General features: G+C 35.4%; 1 protein-coding gene across 1 annotated transcript in view; it reads left to right on the plus strand.

Annotated features, from left to right (window-relative positions):
* LOC126776103 (uncharacterized) overlaps positions 1-18675 on the plus strand; it is a 36621-nt gene extending 17946 nt beyond the window's left edge. The window contains exons 2-11 of the mRNA XM_050498395.1: positions 10353-10511; positions 10869-11084; positions 11955-12038; positions 12541-12701; positions 13030-13120; positions 13799-13855; positions 15638-15661; positions 15857-16042; positions 17362-17527; positions 17665-18675. Coding sequence (XP_050354352.1) covers positions 10353-10511; positions 10869-11084; positions 11955-12038; positions 12541-12701; positions 13030-13120; positions 13799-13855; positions 15638-15661; positions 15857-16042; positions 17362-17527; positions 17665-17828 — 1308 coding nt within the window. The 3' untranslated portion in view covers positions 17829-18675. The remainder of the gene's footprint in view (positions 1-10352; positions 10512-10868; positions 11085-11954; positions 12039-12540; positions 12702-13029; positions 13121-13798; positions 13856-15637; positions 15662-15856; positions 16043-17361; positions 17528-17664) is intronic.
* The last annotated feature ends 124 nt before the right edge of the window (positions 18676-18799 follow it).

Here is an 18799-nt window from a genome sequence, read left to right on the forward strand (position 1 = left end):
TACGAGTTCCATGCTCATAAATTCCAGGCTACTAGTGATATATTATGCTAGTATTCAATCATTCTTTTATGTTCTTCTCAGCGTCTTAAGTTACAAATACAGTCATCATGTAACTCGGATACTCATTCTTTATTGAATTCGCCAAGTTTGAACGTAACATTTTAGTTCCGACAGAATCGATAAATAACAAACTCAATAAATTAGTTTGCAAGTCTAACGACAATCAAGTTCAATTCAATCCGATTTACTATAATATATGGCTGTTTCATGTCGTATCAGTGTCCTTTTATGACCCTTAATGTCAAGTTGCACCTCAAAGGTCTGTGGTGCTTGCCCTGTTTTAAACACGCCATCTTTCTTTAAGATGCGCGTCTACTTGACATACAATTAATCGTCTGTAAACCTCTAACTCTATATCATTATCTTTTTTTACTAATAAAAGTTCATATTCATTTGAATTGAAAGTAAATAGTATTTACTAAAATAAACTCTAATAAACATTAACTAATGTCAGTTTTTTATTATTTGTTGGAAGTCAATAAAATTCAACAAATCAAATAAATCATTTATGTAAGCAAATGCTCCTTTGAAATCGTCAAATGTATTGATTTCGATGAAGCATTTGTTTCCTTCACCCCGACGACCTTTAAATTTGGAAGAATACGATCTATTAGTTTTTAGGTGTTGTTTATTTTCGTTAATATATAATGTGGTACGATTTTTTTTTAATATATACATAATATTGTATATAAATATATAATATATATAAATATATATATAATATTTTTTATATTAATGTGTGTTTCGTTAAATTTACTTTTGTATAAACTGAATTTTAATATATATATATCTGAGAATATAAAATGTACTTTACTAATAACACATATTTGCTACCACTGTAGTACGAGTATAGAAGTTGTATTGTGTGGTCTAGTGGCTACAAGGCCAAACTTGAGGACCTGGGTTAAAATGGCTGTCGGGACCAGTATAATTTCGTATGAGTTTTCTGTCGAGAATTTTTTAATAACAGCCCGTTGTTTTATTTAGCAGTGTTTACATACGCCTCAGCACACAAATTGACATTGATTCTGCACTTGAACTCTGTCTGATCGTGTCGGACTATCGTACCATCTCACCATGAGATTGAGGGAATGGAGAGCCTGTTTTAGCGCACTTTTGGCACTCTATAATATCTCCGCATAACTTTGTCCATACGATTGGTAAATGAAAACCCTAAAAATGAATCGTGGCAATTCTAAAAATATCCTGTATATTTATTTTATATAATATCTTTTTAAGTCAGTTAAAAACATCAAGTATTTCTAAAACAATGTCATATTAACAATTAAATTTTCAATCATAAATCGTGACATTTATAATCAAAACAACATTGTACGATACCCCACAAGCCTCAAATAATAAAGACGGCGCTCACTTAGTCATACGCTGGCGTTACATCACATGCTCGCGGCCTCGTACTTCGTGATTCAACGCCGTATATAGAGAATATGAAGTAAGTTTGCATTAAGCCTTTTGTTTTTGATTCAAATACGTTTTCTGGGTATTGTGTAACCCAAACTTACGTATCCTTTTCGAGGTCAACATTTGATATTTTTGTTTCAAACAGAATTATTCACGCGTAATTTTTTTTATAAATACATACACAACCATATATATATAATACATACAGGTTCTATTATTTTTTAAACAAAAATAATATTAAGAACGTTTTAAATATCAACATTCATTTCTATTTTGTATTTTATTATTTTGTATTTTAATCTTCCGTTAAGAAGCCGTTAACTACAGATATGATTTTAGATCACTCGCCCTAATAACTTACGGTTTTCCAATCTCTTATATTGAAATATTTTAGCAAAGCGTATTGGTCCCTAGCTAAAGCGGTTGAATCGAACTTTTGACGGCCCTCACTGCCTCCCCTTCAGAAGCCTGACGGGAAGCTTGCTCACACTGCTCAAGAGAAAGCAAATCTGTTTGCGTCTCTGTTTGCGGAGTCTTCACGTCTTGACGCTGGTAGCGCGACACCTCCAGCAACACCTAACGCCGACACTCATATGAGTGATATACGCATTTGGCAAAAGGAAGTTCGCAAAACGCTACGCAGTCTAGACGTGAACAAGGCAAGCGGACCTGTTGGCATTCCAGCAATTGTCCTGAGGAACTGTGCGCCTGAACTGTCTCCTATCCTGACACGTCTGTTTCGCCTCTCTCTTGAGACTGGTCAAGTGCCTAAGTCCTGGAAGCTTGCTAACGTGCAGACCGTGCCTAAAAAGGGCAGTCATGCTGACCCTGTCAATTACAGACCCATCTCGGTTACGTCCATTTTGTGCAAGACAATGGAACGTATCCTAAATACTACCTCCTGACGTACCTGGAAGCCAATGACATTCTCAGTGACCGACAGTACGGGTTTCGCCGAAACCGTACTGTCGGTGATCTTTTGGTGTACGTCACATACATCTGGAGTGAGGCCATCGAGAAACACGGGGAGGCACTTGCTGTTTCTTTGGATATCTCGAAGGCCTTTGATAGGGTTTGGCATGATGGCCTTATCAGCAAGCTTCCTGCATATTGCCAGCCTGCTGGCCTGTGGAATTTCAGACTTCCTGAGGAATCAATCGTTACGAGTAGTGGTTGATGGCCACTCGTCGGATCAAATGGCTATAAATGCCGGTGTTCCCCAAGGGTCAGTGCTCTTGGCGACACTATTTTTGCTGCACATTAATGATCTGCTGATTCCCGATATTCATGGGTACGCAGATGATTGCACAGTTGTCGAGAGCTACAAGTCCAACGCGCGAGCTAATGAGGCCCAAATCCAGGCTCAGAGAGAGGCCATGGTAGAGCGCCTGAGCGTGACCCTTAAGGCAGTGTCCGATTGGGGCGATGCCAATCTGGTCAAGTTCAATGCATCTAAGACGCAGGCGTGTTTGTTTTCCGCCAAAAAGAGGGAATTCCAGCTACCTCCCTCCTTCTGAAATGTATCTGTACCTATAACTAACCTTCTTTACCTTCGTGGCATTACTCTCACGTCGACTCTAAATTTCGGCTCTTTTATTGAGTCCAAAACCCAAATAGCCGCTCGAAAACTTGGTATCCTCTCCAAAGTCAGACGTTACTTTACTCCAGAACAACTGCTCAACTTATATAAAGCACAAGTGAGGTCATGTATGGAGTACTGCTCTCACCTTTGGGATGGCTCTGCCAAGAACCACCTTCAGGCTCTAGAGTTGATTGAGAGGCGTGCCAAAAGGTTGATAGGAGACGACGCATTGGTTGAGTCTAGGCTCCAAAGTCTTGAACATCGACGTGTGGTTGCATCACTCTCAGTCTTCTATTGGATACATTTCGGAGAATGTGCTCAGGAATTACACGAACTGATTCCTCCAGCCCCTTTTTACTATCGAACGGCCAGGCAAACGCGACCAAAGCGCCATAGGTACACAGTGGAAATTCCCCGCCTACGTACGAAGCGCTTTGAGTCTACATTCATCATTCGCACTGCGAAACTTTGGAATGCTTTGCCTGAGTCCGTGTTTCCCGATAGGTACAATGTTGGTGTCTTCAAATTCAGAGTAAACAGGTTTCTTATAGGCAAGCGTGCTACATCTCAGACCGTGTCGTGCTTAACATCAGGCAAGTCAACGGCCAAACGCTGGCCTATTAATAGTAAAAAAAAAAAAAATTTTACTTCTCGCTTACCAGTCACGACATGGTAAAAAAACCGACGTTCTTCAAACTATGAAAGTTTCAGTATGTCATAAGCCTCGGTTACAAATCCTCCTTCCCGTAAAACACCTTCCACTAAAAAGTTCAATAAAAGCTTAAATACTGTTATTATTTTATGTTAAACTGGGAATATAATCTGCATTACACATGTAAAACACGTGACGTCAAAAGGATAATAAACAATAGTTATAAATAATTGCAATATATCATTCTATTTTAGTATTTTCCTGTCGAGCTCTTGATTTTCTCTATAATTAAATAATATATTATGCTACATGTGTATTTACCAACACGCATTGGATCAGCTTGATGGAATAAGCTCTAATAAGGAGGTCTTAGCCCAGTGGAACATTCACGGGCGGTCACTGTTACTGTTAATCATCTTATCTTGATAACTTATCTTCAAAACTTACACAATAAAATGAAAATTCGTTTGTGATTATGAACATACACTTAAATATACATAGAATTTTTTAATGATATAAATCGAGTATAAAATCTATTCGTATATATCTCTTATAATCTAATACAACGATGCTACGCGCCAAATACTTTCGGATCTACATACATTCATATAAGCAATTAATCTCTACTTGTATTATTATTTTTGTCTTTATTATTAGATATTCTACCGCAAAACAGCAGTACTTGGTATTGTTATGTTCCAGATTGAAGGGTGAGAGAGCCAATGTAATAATTAGGCAGGCAGGCACAAGTCACATAACATCTTAGTTCCCAAGGCGGATGGCGCATTGGCGAGGTAAGCAATGGTTAAAATTTCTTAAAACGCCAATGTCTATGGGCATTGGTGATCATTAACCATCAGTGGCCCATATGCTCGTCCGCCTACCTATATTATAAAAAAAAAATGTATGTAATAGTAGTTGTAATTGTTGTCGTCGTATTATCATTAATTCGTTTAATTGTATATTATTAAATATACTTCAAAACACAACATTTTATTATTTACAAAAATGATTAAAGTATATTTTACGTCCTGATTTATGATATGATCTTTGCGCAAACCTTGTATAATAAGTAAATATAAATTGTCTCGACTTGTTCAACAACATAACAATCTTAGCGATAGCGACCATTCCATCGTAAGTTCAATGAGCTTCGACTGATTTACTTGTTTACGGACGCGAGATAAGACGAAAGAATTCCTGTTACTAATTCGTTGCTTTACTACAAATATAATAATACGAAAAGTTTGATGTTTATAACGTCGTGTTCGGTGAATTTTAATGTGTTGTTCCTCGTCTTTAGTAACTATAATGGAAATGTTGCGTAATTACACTGAAAAATAGTTATACATTGTCCTTTGCTTGATCCAAGAGAGATCCAAGGCCCCTAGTCACTTTTTTTGACATTTGAGGTCTCTAGTCCGAAGCGGTTTGAGTAAAATTATATTGATTGTGCCTGGGTAGACTGGTGCCTTGTAAGCCTAGGCATAAATCCGGGCTAAAAAAAATAATTGCGTTTTTCTGTCAAAAGACTCGTAGTCAATGCAGCAGCTCGAAGTTTGAAAGTGCCTCAAAAGTCGAAATCGTAGTCGTTGCTCCTGTGCCGGAACTCTCTCCTGTCTAGTCGGATTACCGTCTTATTGCCAAATTGAACGTACATTTGTATTTGCGCACGTACTTACGAATTAATCTAACTCCTGTCACCATAACCGAAATCTGAAATGATATTGATGATGATATCTTCATCTTCTAAGGGAATCCTTATTATAAATAAAAAATCCTATAATTTTAATCAATTTGTAAAACTAGCTTTGATAATTAAAACTTATATAAGAAAGATTTCATATCACGATACTAAGGTCGATGACTGCCAATGAGTCATCCGGCATGCGTGTGCGCAGTTTATGGTCATTGTTCGAGACCAGCTTTTTATGATTAGCAGACGTTTTCCTTGGGCTGAAAAGATTTTAATTACCTGATCTATATATGTCATATAATTACTTAATTCAACGTGTTGATGAAATATAATATTACAAGTAAAAAAAAATATCACGATTCGGTTATAAGACATTCTTAAGTTATTGAAATTAAAACTGTGAATCACACATATTTGACATTACAAATTTTGTTGTTCAACGTTTTGATGTCGCCAGAATTACAATGTTATCTTGTATGTGTGTTTGTGGTACAAATTATTTAGTAAGGCACAATTTGTATTCTCGTAACGGACTATTATAGCCCTTACGCCTCATTCAATTTCAACAAATAAGTCGATTATAATAGTCGTACCAAAATTAATGATTATTGCATCATATGTAATTTTATTTATTGTGTTTATCAGTATCACAATGAAGAAAATACATTAATAAAATAGTCGTTCAGAACCAATCTTTATCTTGTTGTTTAACATTAAACAGATAAATCGTTAATAAAATAAGCAATTCATTATTTATAAGTCTAGATATACTAATCCTTATGAGGCATTTCACTTCATAAACAGATGACATTAGCATTATATATTCGCAATAATAAGCGTAGGTGTAAGAGCGATACAATATTTTATATGCGGAACTTGAGACCACAAGGTTGTCTCTATCATTTATTATTATTTTTTAAAGAAGTAAGACTGGAGACACATTATTAAATACGTTTAATTATATAAATATATAATTGCATTTCGATATCGTGAGGTAGCCTGCGTGTATGTAATGAAATTCGTTGGGGCAGCATGGTAGAATAAACTCTAACCTGAACTCTTTCCCCAACAAGCGAAACATTTACTGGCTTCTACTCATTTTTACTTTAACCAAAGCAGGTTTGAACAAAGTCACACCATATTTGTATATCTGTGTTAGTCTCGTTAACTTTATTATGTATAAAAACGTCATAAGAGATAATGCGATGCAGTCATCCAACATGCCGTTATAATCAATATTAATTAACCCGAAGGATCTGATTACAATGTCACAGTATGCAGTCCCTGTAACGAGGACGCATCTCTAACTTAACTTGCTAATTGAGGCAATTGAATAATGCGTGACAATGAACTGGCTTCAAGGAACGTGTGTACTTTAAATTGTTAAGGAATGAAAGTTAGATGACGAAGATAATCTTTATATAGGCTAGGCCAATAAAGTTATATGTTATACGAACTTCTGGAGTCGGGGCAGTCATTTGTTTTACAATATATTTGTCTCTTTTTAATTACTAAATTTGGTTGTATATTTCATTTCTCACTGTTCTACATACCCTCTTTTCTTCATGCGTTTTAATTTTTATATATGTAGACTGTAGGTGTTTTCGCGTGTACTTATGTTAATTAAGTTTGGGACACTTTACGCCTACATTTTAAATTACTTCCTAACTTTTATACAGCTTAGCCCAAGAATTTCAAAATACAAAATATATTTAATGAAGAGGGTAGTTTGTTTGTTTTTTAACATAAAAGTTTTATGAGTTGAACGACTCTGTGCTAATGTTATATTTTAAGCCGAGATGGCCCTGTGGTAAGAACGCGTGAATCTTAACCGATGATCGTGGGTTCAAACCCGGGCAAGCACTACTGAATTTTCATGTGCTTAATTTGTGATTATAATTCATCTCGTGCTTTACGGTGAAGGAAAACATCGTGAGGAAACCTGCATGTGTCTAATTTCACTGAAATTCTGCCACATGTGAATTCTACCAACCCGCATTGGAGCAGCGTGGTGGAATAAGCTCCAAACCTTCTCCTCAAAAAAAAAAAGAGGAGAGGAGGCCTTTAGCCCAGCAGTGGGACATTCACAGGCTGTTACGGTACGTTATATATTTTATATCATATATACATCATAGTTTTTAATACATAATTGTTTAGGAATTATTATTAAATTATATAACCATGACAAAATTAGCTTGTTGTGTATAATAAATACGAAAGAAGTGCGACACCAAAACTAAAGAAAAAATATAAAAATAATAATAAATTGTATTATAAAAATTTACGTGTTATAGTTTCATACATACTTACTATCGTTACTATCTTAGATTACGAAGATATCGCACTACACCCTCATCTCACATCTTCAAACATGTTTGAATACATGGAACTCAAACGAAAATCGCCTTTTCGAATCTACACAAGTACTACTAAGTTTTTATATGCTTAACTTGAGTTTTTAAGTTCTTCTCGCGCTCAGCGGGGAACATCGTAAGAAAATGTTGTATGTATCGGATGTAATCCAGCTACATGTATGTGGCATATAGCCACTAAACTGCAATAGAGCAACCTATGGGAATAACCTACAAAGTTGCATACCTTCTAAACGGGTTATGTTATTTAATGCTAAATTATCTGTATTTAATGCTATTCTGGCTTCTCCCTTTTAATATTGGCGTAAGTATTGTTAGCAGATTGTCACGAAAGACAATGAGTTTGTGACAAGCATACATTTAAGCTGATTCGTTAATTGAAGTGAATGACGATCGTTTGAGAGCAGTCCGCTAATCGATTTTGATGGCCACAACAATGACCACGCGTCGAGTCTATAATGACACAGATGATATATAGCTTTAATAAATTCACGCGTTATTGGTCAACGTTTATTTAATGCTATTGCTTGTTAGATAGTATATGCATCAGTACGTATAATAAAACTGGAAACGAATGTATAAAAACTTAATTAAGGCAAATTGTCTTTTTTTAAAAAAAGTATAAGTTAGCGCTTGACTGTTATCACACCTGATGGAAAGTAATGATACAGTCTAAGATGGAGCGCGCTTGAGAAGATGCCTATTCACTCTAGACTTGAAGGTACCCATATTGTAGGTGGTGGGAAAAACGGAGGTCGGGAGGGTATTCCAGATCTTAGCGGTGCGTATCAGAAACGAGGAAGCAAATCGTTTCGTACGTGTCTTAGATACATAAACAACGTACGGGTGCAGATCTTTGTGCAAGCTCGTCTGGGTAGGTACCACCCACTCATCAGATATTTTACCGCAAAACCGCAGTACTTGGTATTGTTGTGTTCCGGTTTGAAGGGTGAATGAGCCAGTGTAATTGCAGGCACAAGGGACATAAGATCTTAGTTCCCAAGGTTGGTGGCGCATCGATGATGTAAGCGATGGTTAACATTTCTTACAATGCCAATGTCTATGGGCGTCGGTGACCACTTACCATCAGGTGGCCCATATGCTCGTCCGCCTTCCTATTCTATAAAAAAAGGTGCTTTTCAAAAATTAAACATACTCATGATGTGTGTTTTACTTTAATTAAAAATAAAATAAAATAAAAGTTATTATCAGATTTAATCTCAGAGTAAACAGCTGCTTAAGCAACATGAGACTCACCGTCATATAATGAATGAAAAATTGTGGCGTGACGAACGGAGGGATGTGCGGTTTTTATTCATACTGATAGTGGTCGGCATCAGTACGGTTACGCCATTCATGTACGCGTATCCTAATGCTTAAAAGGGTTCTCTTTTATAGAGATGATAACCTTTTATTATTATTTTTAGTTTTAATTTATATAATTCACGACTTCATTTTTTGTTAGTGAATGTCATTATGAGTTTGGATAAATAAAAAACCTTTATTGATTTTGTAAAAAAAAATTTTATACTTGATAATTAATTAGTGACTTGGTCAAAGTGAAATCATCTCATGTCGTATCTACGTTTTAACACAGCCGAGATGGCCCTGTGGTAAGAACGCGTGAATCTTAACCGATGATCGTGGGTTCAAACCCGGGCAAGCACCACTGAATTTTCATGTGCTTAATTTGTGATTATAATTCATCTCGTGCTTTACGGTGAAGGAAAACATCGTGAGTAAACCTGCATGTGTCTAATTTCACTGAAATTCTGCCACATGTGAATTCTACCAACCCGCATTGGAGCAGCGTGGTGGAATAAGCTCCAAACCTTCTCCTCAAAAAGAGGAGAGGAGGCCTTTAGCCCAGCAGTGGGACATTCACAGGCTGTTACGGTGTTACGGTAATTAATTAGTAATAAAGAAACAGCGGAAAGTATTTGTTTGAAAGATTTATTCGACCTTCGATACTAAAAAGACGGAAGCGGTACCGACAGTCAATAGAACAATATAAGATTCGATGGACAGGTTGTCGTCGTGCGCGGCGAGGCGTGGGCGCTGACCTCACGCCCTCTATTGACAAGTGATCACTTTCCTGTTCGAATCTTATTCGCACTAAAACATTTACGTATATATTTAGATCTATATTAAAAATTTTGCACGCGTTAAATTACTTACAAGGAAAATGTAATGATATTAGTATTTTATTCAAAAGAAACGTAAAACAACTCAAACTCATTATAAGCTCTTAAATGTTCTATAGACGAGACTATATTCCAATATAATGATATTGGAATATAGTGATGATATAGTGATATAGTGATGATGAGACTATATTCCAATATAATGATATTGGAATATAGTCTCGTGTATATACATATATTATATATACGATTGTAATAACAAAACAAATTTAAGACTACAAAACTTCAATAGTTATAGAATTATGGGACTGAACCTTATTATACCTATTACTTAAAAAACACGTATTTATATACACTAACATAAATTAATAAAAAAAAAACAATCGTAAAACAAAAGAGAATACAATTAAAGTTTTATCAACAGGCGCGCTTCCAGCAGAAACAACTCCAGGAACGTGAACTGAAAATCGCATCGCTCTACGAAGCACAACAGGCTCGGGCGCTCGACCGTGTAAGGCATTCGCCGAGCAATGGCGTGGGGGCCAGCCCACCAGCACAGCAAATCACGCACCAGCCGGGAAAGGTATTTTTAAGACCAACTATTGTTAAGTCTCTTGAACCACCCGATACTTGACACTATTGTTGGATGTCTCCACTATCTACTTAATCGTAGGTACATCCCACCTCTTTACCTGTTTAATAGTCCAATGACATTACAAATAGAACAGTAACATGTATTTAAAATAAAAACAAAATATTTATGGTATGTTATTTCTGAATATTAAAATTAAGCCTTAACTATAACCTTCAATGTATTACGTACCTACCGATGTTTGTTAAAAATATTATTCTTGTGTGTTTTAGGCCAAAGGCACATTAATAATTATTGTAGTGACTTTTGAATGTAAGGCGTTAATTTATTTTATCCATCTTATCAAAGGTACGACAAATGTTCGAAGAGAGGCGTACAAAAGGAATCGACAAGAGTTATCCTCTGCAACCGATACAGAACACAGAACGCACTCCTCCTCGCAAGACCTTGCCCAATGGTTACACGAAAGTATCAAATACATCTAAAACCACAATTGAAAAGAAAACTTCAAGTACCAAGACTATCAGCTCTCATTCCATTAAGAAACAAAATGGAACAGTTCAGGTAACACACACATTTTGTAAAAATGTTACTATACTAGTTTCAGCCAAACGTTTCACTCGCGTGTGAAAGGGACAGGTATTTTGTAACCTATGGGATATTCTGTAATTTGACGACGTGAATGCCACATTTCATGATCGATTACGTATTCGTAGTATTAGTAGTTGCGAGTAGAGCTACTACTCTCTATGTGAATGCGAAACAAACAAACTCACCTTCACATTAACATTACGCACATAGTGTGTGTGTGTTATGTTATTGTGATTAGTTAAAATTTCATCCATGATAATAGGGACCGTATTCCTCACGAAGTATATGAGCATGATGATAAATGGAATACGCTTGGTTGCGTTTTTTTTAACAAACAGATCGATTGTCCTCCTAAACGGCTATGACTCAACGGAGACTAGCAAACGGCGCTGATGGCATTATATAAATGTATGCGCAATCACAGGTGCACTATATTATATCACTCTTAGAATCCCAGGAGACGGCAATCCACCTCTGCGAGAGTGTATCTATTTTTCGAAGTCGATTGATAGTCAAGAAAAAGTTGTTGAGTTTTTCTGTTATGAAAATCTCAGTAGAAGCTCGGAGTTTAGAAATTGGCAGTGTTTTACACTCGCGTTCCTCGTAATACTCTCTCGTAAAACTCTGGCTTTGCAGTCTGTTAGGCCACTAGATGATACGGTTAAATTTCATTAATTATATAATTAAAAAATAAATGTTCATATAACTCATTAATCGTAACATTAATATATTTATTTAGTTTCAATATTTATTTAATGAATTTTGAAAAAAAAATATCTATATAGAGAATCGTAGTCTCCTTGTCAGTTCGAGTAATAATAAAACGTTTTTTTATTCACGAAGGTACAAAAACTAGACAACATGGTCAACGGATCCGGCGATCTTAATCACAATCACGAAATCGATTTGAACACGGCGAAACGAGTGGTAAGCTACTTTAACTATAGTAGGATCATTTGAGAGAACTAAATATATATTGATATAGGCGATATCGATTTAACACGCGTGGGGCTAAAGACGGTTTTCACTCAAATCAAATTAGTATACTTTAAACCAGGTTCTCTTAACTTTTTCGAACCAAATTTTTCGTATATATCAAAAACAAAGTATTGTTGCATATTCGTAACACTGATGTCTCAGTAGATTACACATGGTTATAGTAGAATATATATATATATATATATATATATATATATATATGCTATGTATTATAGTTTAATTGGTGGAAAAGATTAATTACTATGTTCCTTCCCAGTTTTTTTATTTAGAATCTACATTCCGATTTGGTGGTCGCTCGTGTGATTAAATATATAAATATTAAAAATTGATTTAAAGTTTTTTTTCCAAGAAATTAGCATATAATACATAGTTTGCTTCCAACAAATCAGTCTCGGTTACTCCACAGAACTATTAATACAATATATTCCAGCCACCCAGCAACGGTGATATCACACCAGCAGGAGATGAAACGGATCATGTCAATAACGAAATCAACTATTTACTTGAAAACGAAACGTTCCCGGAAGCACTCGCACCAACTCCCACGCCGAGGTCTCCTGATCCAGTCGTAGCGAAGAGACCGCAACGAATGTAAGCTTAAAAATGAGATACATAGATTAATATCATTAGAAGAAAGAAAGAGAAGAGAATACGGATCAGCTAATCTTTGCAGTATAAATCACTACGTAAGCCGACCACGACAACTATATACGTGTCCCTTGTCTGTATATACCTGTTTGTCCCTTGTACTCTTATAACACTGGCTCACCCTTCAAACGAAGGTCCAACAACACATATATAGGTACTTATGAAGCTGATGATGCGTGGTACTAAACCAGACCTGCACAAAGATACACCACGCGTTAATCAGGAATTCAAGATACTCGAAACTAAAAAATAATATTTTAACTAATTACAGAAGTCCAGTTACGAGGCCCAAAAGTCCAGTGAAAAGTAAACCTCAACCAACAGCTGCTATTCCTCCACGAAAAGTCGTCAGTGAAAACAAGGTGAGGAAGATATATTATATTTCTCTAAAACAAAATATATTCAATATATTAATAAAAATATCCGTTTGATTTTCGGCAGACTAGAAAAGACATTGTTTTTATTAAGCACGTGAAACCTTTAAACGGTCCAAGGGTCGTATCTTGGTCCTGTGGGATTTTTACTACTAACTAAGCAATGAAACTCATCTCAACCCGACCTATAGTCTTCCGCAAGCATTCTCGCACCAAGTCGTTTGTGATTAAGGCAAATGCCCACTGCCCGAGGACTTTAGGACCGAATGGAATCGTTTTAGTTTTGCGGGTATGGCCCTTTAACGATCCCACTTTGCCGCCCACTTTGGCTTACTCGGGACTTCCAATGCTACCGCCGAACTCAAATGAATGGATAACTATAGATAATTTCACTAAAAGTATTGAACAAGTTGTAAAAGCTTTTGACGTCACTTGCAAAAGTCGAGACTTTATTAAAACTCAACTATTGTAGCATAAGAATATGTAAAAAAATATTTTTTGACAGTTGACATAGAGAATTGACGTTTCTGTTTTCAAATATGAAATTCATTATCAATTTGACAATGTAACCTTTTATTATTATAAAATATACTGATTATTATAATATAAAAGAAAATAGAGTCTAGGAAATTTCAGTGATGTATTTAAAGGGTATGATTCCAACAGGTGTCGGAGCGAGAGAACAATAAGCCAAAAGGAGTCATGCAAAGGGGACCGAGCTCTGTGAGTATAACATAATCGCACGATACAACATTAATCAAATTATATATTCAGATACATCTTCACTTTCTTCATTAAAGGGAAAATTTCCCCAAGGAAATATCCGTTTTGTCCTAGAAAATATGAACGAGTATAATTAAATCGAAATAATCGATTCATTGCTTTTGAGTTTCACTCGAGCGATAATGTTCCATCTAATAAAATTGTATCACTAACTTACTGGCAAAGCACACTACACCAGTGGAGTTAGAAACATTACATTTTATATTTTTATAGAAATTGGTAAATTTGGAAATATATGAATTAGTATTTAAGCTTATTTTTATTAATAAAGTCAGGTGACAAATTTTCGATATTTGCCGCCTAAAATAGGTAAATAGAGGAAACTTAGAAGGGAACAGCATAATTTTTTGAAGTTAGAAACAAGAAAGTTTACTCATACTTTACTTAATATTTCATCTAATTAGTAACAGCCTGTGAATGTCGCGTTGCTGGTCTAAGGCCTTTTCTCCTTATTTTGAGGAAGAAGGTTTGGAGGTTATTCCACTATACTGCCCCAATGCGGGTTGGTGGAATACACATGTGGCAGAATTCCAGTTAAATTAGACACGTGCAGATTTCCTAACGATGTTTAACTTCACCGTCAAGCACGAGTTGAATTATAAATATAAATTAAGCTCATGAACATTCAGAAGTATACTTCCCCGGATTTGAACCCACGATCATCGGTTAAAATTCACGCGACCTAACCACTATGACATCCCGGCTAGTAAGACTAAGATATTTATCAATAATATACAAATAAAGTACAATGTAACAATCAAAAACTCAAGTTATTTTGTTGCAATTAAAACTTAAGTTCGTAATTTGAAATATCTCCGGGAATGATTTTGTGGTTTGGTTTCTCGCAATACGATTGATTGTAAAACTAACTGATGGTGACCATACCATCTGTTACAAACACAATAAAATAAATACATAATGTATTAGTTTTACGGTATGGATTAAATAGTTTTCTTACCTTTAATGTGATTGTGATGTGATTTCCTACGATCGCAATTTCCTTATATGTAACTTGCGTCATGAAACATCTGTCGATGAAGACCGAATATGTTAATCTTAAAGGACTAGTTCTCGTGAAAATAATAACTTATTATAATATATAATAGAATAGGAAGGCGGACGAGCATGTGGGCCACCTGATGGTACGTGGTCACCAACGCCCATAGACATTGGCATTGTAAGAAATGTTAACCATCGCTTACATCACCAATGGAACTACTGTTCTTCCTCCTGAGCGCCACCACCTTGTGAACTCAGATGTTATGTCCCTTCTGTCTGTAATTAACTCTTTAAACCGGAACACAACAATACCAAGTACTGCTGTTTTGCGGTAGAATATCTGATGAGTGGGTGGTACCTACCCAGACGAGCTTGCACAAAGCTCTACCACCAGTGTTTTAATTTTACTATTTCTGTAACGCTATTAGTAATTAATTTATTGTTCTGTTCATACACAAGCGTTTTTTAATTTGCGAGGTAAAAAATGTTTCTTTGTGGCCAGTGTTACAGGCACAAAGGACATAATACCTCAGTTCCCAATTTTGGTGGCGCATTGGCGATGGTGATTTTAACTTCCTACTTAAACAAAACATTTTTTTTTTAAATGCAGTTTGAATGCCAAGATGTGTAATTATATATGTACGTATATGTATGTTAAATAAAATATAAACTTAAAAAAATATCTTATCATTTTCTATTTTTTATTTATTTTTTGTATTTCAGGTACTTAAGAAAAATCCTGTCACGGTAATATTTCGTTTTACTTTTTTATATTCTATTTAAGTATATTTATGTATTTTATATTATTTAATATCATTTAAAATTTTTGATAATGAATAAAATTATAACTTTAGTAATCATAATATTTATACTTGTATATTCACAGAAATACTCAACATAAATTATTTTATTTTACTTACCATAAATTCTCACTTATTCTAGAGTCCTCAAACAAGCGCTACAAACAAGACTCGTCTCAGTACGGCTTCAAACAACACGGGCGAAGGAGGTTGCTCTATATGCGGAAGACACTTCGCCCCGGATCGACTTCCGAAGCATCAGGAGATTTGTAGGAAAACACATTCCAAGAAACGGAAGCCGTTCGACGTCCTCAAGCATCGTCTGGCGGTACGTTTATTATTTATAATCAAACACGAGAACAAATAATGTAGTAAATGTATATAATCATCAACTGTGCTTTATAATAATTCTATCACATAACTTCGTGTTATTTGCTGCACTTATCTTACAATGATACGTTACCAATAAAAGTTTTCAAAAAATTTAAAGACGAATGTTACACTTTGCCAATAATTACAACCGTATAAACCGTACAATGTTAGCAGCCATCGTTTCTAAAATCATTGATAAAAATTAGAAAAACTTGTAGGATTACCTTGATTGCATTTTACGTGACACAATAATTTTGAGCTGCAACTGAGAATTTCTTGGCACATTTCTCTGACCTAATCCGGGATTCGAACCTGGATCCATACTTATGGCGATATGCGATCTTTCTGATTTCAATTCTCTCGAAATGTATTCTCCAAAACTTATTTTGTATAATATGACCAAATAACAAAATAATCCCTCCCTCCGCAATGATTGGTAAACTTATATCTTAGGCTTTTGAAACCCTGTCCAAGTTATATCCTGGTTACCTCTATGTTACGCAAGCATTACAAAAGTCAAATGCTCTGATGCTTTTGCCTTACTTTCATATTCGAAAGCAAATATTATTTTCCGAAGGAATTTGTCACTTTTTTCTCGTGAAAAGTGAAATCGTTTAACGTTTTGCCTTTAACGCTGCTTCATTGGATCAGGGAACTGAAGCAGAAAATTACAAGGCAAGATATTTTTATGTTTATTACAGCATGCAGTTTCTAAATAAAACAAGTCGATCGATTTCCTAATTCACTATTATATTCACATTAAAATAATATTTTTTTAAAGCGCATGGTGATAAACAATGAACAAATGGTGCACACTTTCTTAAATTGATCTCAAGTTACTCTCACGCGAGCTTTTTTTACTTAAATATCTGCCAATTCTCTGACAGGATTATGTATTTTATCATATTTCAAAGTGTTTTTTATTTACTAATATCATTAGCATTGATTTCAATACATTTCTATCGATCTTCTGCTTACCTGTTAAACCTGAGGCCGAACTCTTTCCCAGGTTTAAATTAGCAAAAGACCATTAATATTGATTACAATTATTTCAGTCGATAATAAAGTAACCCTTTTACTTATATGCAACAAATATTGCTTTTAAGTCAACCATTCAGCTGTATAAGTTCAAAATGAAAAGATCTAAAAAGAATATTTCGGGTGGTTTTGCTATTTTTTTATATTTACATCTCAACTTAATATATTTAGTACCAAGTCGGATCTATATATTTTCATATAAAAAAATGAGTGTTAAATTTGATATTTGTAACGCAGGGAACAGAGGCTGAACCGTTCATCTCGAAGTTGCGCAAGAGCACGACCAACCCTTCAACAACCAAAGTGCAGAAGTCCACGAACAGCAATTGGCGACAGAAGCACGAAGAGTTCATTCAGGCGATACGCGCCGCCAAGCAGGTGCAGGCGCACATCAATGCTGGAGGTAAAAGCTCGTCAGGCGCGATACTCGGAAAATTATAAATTGCGTCGGAAGTAAATGTTAATCATACTCACGTACTGAAGCCTATTTTCAGCCCAATGTGCGGCGCACAGATGACGTAAAATTTCGTATATTTAAAGGTAAGCTGAGCGACCTGCCCCCTCCCCCGCCCTCCGAGAACCCCGACTACGTGCAGTGTCCGCACTGCAAGCGACGCTTCAGCCCCGGGGCCGCCGACAGACACATCCCCAAGTGCGCCACCTACCAGTTCAACAAGCCCAAGCAGCCTCCAAGGAGACGGTAAACCCCACGCCAGAGAACAGCGATAACTTGGAAAATAAAAATCAAGTCTCAATTGCGAAGACCCCGACGGATTATTTGGAGAAAACTTTGAGTATCCGATTGTACTTTGATAATTTAATATGATATTGCCAATCTTTACGATGTGACAAATTCTTTAAAGGTCCATGTACTAATATCGATTAGGTACTTGATACTAACAATTTGAAAACATTCCTCTGACTATTTCTCAACTATGAATAAAGCACGAAATTGTTTAAATTTAAAATTTTCCGCGGATTATCATTTCGACGCCTTTTTACAAATTATCCTTATATGCGCGCTGTTTTATTTGATCAGATGCTTCTACGAGTTATTTAGACCAAATCTTGAGTGTTAAAATGGAAACGAAATGGATAAGCGTGAACCATGAGAACTTGTTGGTCCGTTTGTGTCTGGTCGCTCTGGTCTCATACACGATTTATTCGGTGATCAGTTTTGTTCACGAACACGCATGTATTCGTCACGGTTTAACGGATGCGCAATTTATTGAAAATTACGATGAATTCTTTCCACCGCCCTTTTTTAATGAATACTTGTAATTTCAACCGTATTTTAAATATATATTACTAATTGTAATAATCAATTTATACAGCGTGATCAATAAAGCTTATTTCTTCTTTAGGTACCAATAATATGAACAATATTTAAACTTAGATGTAAGCAAACATTCCTAAAATCATGACGTGATCGTTACAATATAATAATTGATAACGTAATAAAATTCTTTTTGTATTAATATTTGTACAAATACGCTTTTAAAATGTTAACAGACCATATAATCTTACTGGATTTTTAAAATATACTGATTATTTTAATGAGTTTGTTTTATTAAGAATTTTCATCATATTTTTTTTTTGATGGGTAAAAATAAAGGTACCAAAAACAAGTAGACAAAATTTAGACAATTTTTAAAGCTGCGTAATATTTATACAT

This window comes from Nymphalis io, chromosome 19 (assembly GCF_905147045.1).
Source record: "Nymphalis io chromosome 19, ilAglIoxx1.1, whole genome shotgun sequence".
Taxonomy (NCBI): Eukaryota; Metazoa; Arthropoda; class Insecta; order Lepidoptera; family Nymphalidae; genus Nymphalis; species Nymphalis io.